Source organism: Ruditapes philippinarum, unplaced genomic scaffold (assembly GCF_026571515.1).
Source record: "Ruditapes philippinarum isolate M1 unplaced genomic scaffold, ASM2657151v2 ctg6690_1_1_1_1, whole genome shotgun sequence".
Taxonomy (NCBI): Eukaryota; Metazoa; Mollusca; class Bivalvia; order Venerida; family Veneridae; genus Ruditapes; species Ruditapes philippinarum.
Window position 1 is genome coordinate 53,599 of NW_026866599.1, and position 3,529 is coordinate 57,127.

General features: G+C 36.1%; 1 protein-coding gene across 1 annotated transcript; it reads right to left on the bottom strand.

The window, feature by feature from the left end:
* Positions 1–1,129: 1,129 nt before the first annotated feature.
* On the bottom strand, positions 1,130–2,590 carry LOC132733014 (uncharacterized). The gene has a single exon (XM_060719579.1). It carries the CDS (start codon positions 2,452–2,454, stop codon positions 1,696–1,698), a length of 759 nt encoding a protein of 252 aa, XP_060575562.1. The 5' UTR covers positions 2,455–2,590; the 3' UTR covers positions 1,130–1,695.
* Between the last annotated feature and the right edge of the window lie 939 nt (positions 2,591–3,529).

The window sequence follows — 3,529 nt, forward strand, 5'->3', positions numbered from 1 at the left end:
TTTTGTTATTAGCAAAGAGACTTGTTAGCAATCTTTAAAAATTAATTAATCTGAAAGTGATCGAATCCAATTGTCATCAGGCTCTGAGACAACATAGCCTCGGGCTTAGATATAAAACGTTTTGCATCGACCTAATAATTGACAAACAACGAAAATGTAATAACACTGCCGTACCGGGGCCACCCTGCCAATTAAAACACTTACTTCCAGTGATGCTTGGATGATTTGAACCTTTTGCCTTCCATATCTTTTTTGTCTAGGTATAAGGAACTTTTCTCTGGCGTGGGTTTGATCCCTGTGCGATGCTTTGGTAGTTTAGCGAGGAGGAAGGTAGTCTAGTACTGGTGTTAGTGATGTCGGACATTTTTCAAAATTTTAGATGATTATAGAGTGTTATATATCAAATTAAAGCTCTTGAAAAATGCAGCAATATGGTGTTATTTTCATTAAGATATCTGTATTAGTAATGGAGAAAATGGATTTTGAAAATCTGAAAAATTGCGAACTTTTCTGCCAATGCATGTACATAGTCTAATAATCCCAGCTTTGTGTTAAAAGTTTGTTATAACACCTTAATTTGGAGCTGTTTAACTATGGAATTATTCTGACAAAGTTTTACTACAATCTTGTCAGAAATTCAGAAAAAAAAAATTTAATACACAGTAATCTTTATTTATCGACAAAAAACCTGAGGTCAAATTTATCAACATTGTTCACTGTTGGTATGATCGCTGTTTGAAAATACTGTCAGTTTGTTCAGTTGGTTCATCTTGCAAACCTTAAATTCCTATATGAGTATCTGCAGATCAGCTGAGTCAATATCAGAATCTAGATGGTGGTATGTATATATGGCTGCATCTCCATCATATATAATGTTGAACCAAGCTGGGAATGACGGGACCTGAAATCATATATTACAAACGATTAAATAAACAAGTTTGATAAGTGAAAATCTCTTGACACGTATACTTGTATCATTATAAAGTGTTGCTACAAAGTTTACAATGATTATTATTCAAGTTATGCTTGAACATTTTCAATTTTGCCGTGTTGGGCTTTCTTTAGGGATTCTGTATTTATCTATTTTGTACTTGAAACTGTATTACCTGATATATATGTGGAAATAAAGAGAATAAATAAGTAACAAATATATGTTTTGTTCGAATATATGCCTTATCTGTGAATGAAACAGAATACTTTTTGTTAAAATATCAAAGTACCAGGGTACTTTTAGAAACCCTTTATACTACTTTATTTTAGGTTGATCGTGAATAAAGTTATCTCAGCTCATTTTAACGTTTAATTTACACGTTGGAGTAGGCTATTTCCAAATTAAATGGTGCCTCTGCTTTTTTAGAATATTTTCAACAATTTATGTAAGGCAAACAGCGTAGACAGTGTCCTGTCTGGGTCTACACAGTTTGTGACGGTCTTTTTTGTAGGACGCTAGGCATGAATGGGTTAAACATGCATGGCAGACAACATTTACATGCAAATACCTGCGAAATTACCTTCCCTGTGTACCATTCAGACTGGCCATCTTTGATAAATCTGTGTCGCACTCTTTTCCCTACCAAGATGTGCTTCTGACTATCATCTGCTACAATAGCCTGTGTCACAAGCTCTTTCAGGTTTGCAGTTAACTCTTCAACAGTGAAGTCTTTGCCTTTTCTAGAGAAATTAAACTTTGCCTTGTCACTTGGAATTTGATGCAGGACATTTTTTCTGAACCGTAACTGTGCTTTTAGAGATTAAAATTTTTTCACTGGATTTCTTGTAAGACAACAGCATATTATCGACCTCTGCTTCACCTTGCCATAAACCAAAATGAATAATGTCCTTTGTGTATTCTTCTTGCTGTCTTAGCTTTTCCTGTCTTGCTGCTTCAATTTTACGAATTTGTTCTTGCACTGCAATTCTCCTTCGCTCTTCAATTTCATTCAACCTATTTATATAATTTTGGCGCATTTTTTTCACCGATTTTGAAGCTTTCTTTATCAACTCCTGTTTTTCGTTTTCATTTCTGGAGTTCAACCAGTCCATAGTTTTATTATTTAAAAACATGATGCAAGCTTCTGCAGCAAGAGTACTCATATTGGGTTTTGTCCGCAACAGATGATCTAGCTGTCCAAAGACACTCTCAGCATAACACGATGTTTTCTGGGCATTCTTAACTTTATTTTTCATTTCATCAGACAGGTCAGTCAACTTCCCTCCAGGTAAATGGTTTACAAAGAGTTTTTTACTAACTGTACACAAGGTTGGAAGTAGCACCTGCAGGAATACCTCAGCTATATTGTCGTACTGGTCAGATGTCACAAGTGAATTGTAAATTTCGTCTTTCTCAATGTACGTATTATCACCAAAAATTAGAAGTTCTCCTTTCATAAATGACTGGATATTTTTGGATGAATCATCAAGAAATGTAGAAAATTGAAGATACTTCACATTCATATCAGTTATCGAGACATTTTTATCTTCTAATACTGTCCACAGTGGGCACGTCACTAGTTTACTTACCAAGCCTAATGCCTTAACTCCAGCAACGAACTCGGGCGTTTTTAGATCGAACAACACAGATTGTAACAGTTTGTTGCCAGCATCGAACTTTTCCAAGAAGTCCTTTATTACTGATTAGAGGAAGAACACAGCTGCTGCATTGGAAAATAGTATGTTAAACCGCGCTCCTCTGTAAGACCTCAGTGGCACACGCCGCATATTATGTTGTTGTAGTAACTCTGATGCAAATGTTTTAAAATGTCCTTGGCACCCACTTTTTTCATCTCCTCCTGATCCAACTCCGAAGGCCTTTGATGCAGTTCGAACTAAACGACAAACTCCTGGATCAGAATCAAAATCTCTTTTGCTGTGACTTGGTGTCTCCCCATCAAATATATTCGCTTCAGTTTCTTTAATACTAGATCTGGATGCCTCAGCAAAATTCACAAGGGTATGAAGACCACAAAAGAAGTTACACATGCTTTCAAGAGATGATTTCTCTGCTTCACTAAACTGATCATAATTCTGGAAAGTTAGAGGTAGTATTTCTTTACGGAAGTCATATAAAAGACTATTGAATTTAACTTCTGTTGCGGCTCGGTCCGACAAAGTCGCGACAATATGGCTAACTATACTTTGTGAAGTTTCACTGCCTTCTTCAGAGCTCTTCTCATCAAGATCTTGGAGTATCTGTTTGAAGACTTTCAGTGTGTCTGATGCAGATTTTGTTTCAATGTCTCTCAGTCCTAATACCCACAATGTGCCTTTAGAGTCCGCCGCTTCATATCCCATAAATTTGGACGAAAACTTTGACGTTTCATCTGTCAACAAAACGTACTTGTGTCTTTAGAAAACACTTCACATAACTGCACATGGGCAATGTACAGTCTCTGAAGACTCATCTCCAACACTGTAGACCGACAAGGTAGTTTATTAGCTGTCAAATCAACTAAACTCAACACAGCTTTTAAAACAAAAGACACTTTTGAGGCACTGACGTTGTAATATCTCATAAACACACTGTTACTAT

Excerpts from the sequence above, each read along its gene's own strand:
- LOC132733014 (XM_060719579.1), bottom strand. The coding sequence starts at position 2,454 with ATGAATGTGAAGTATCTTCAATTTTCTACATTTCTTGATGATTCATCC.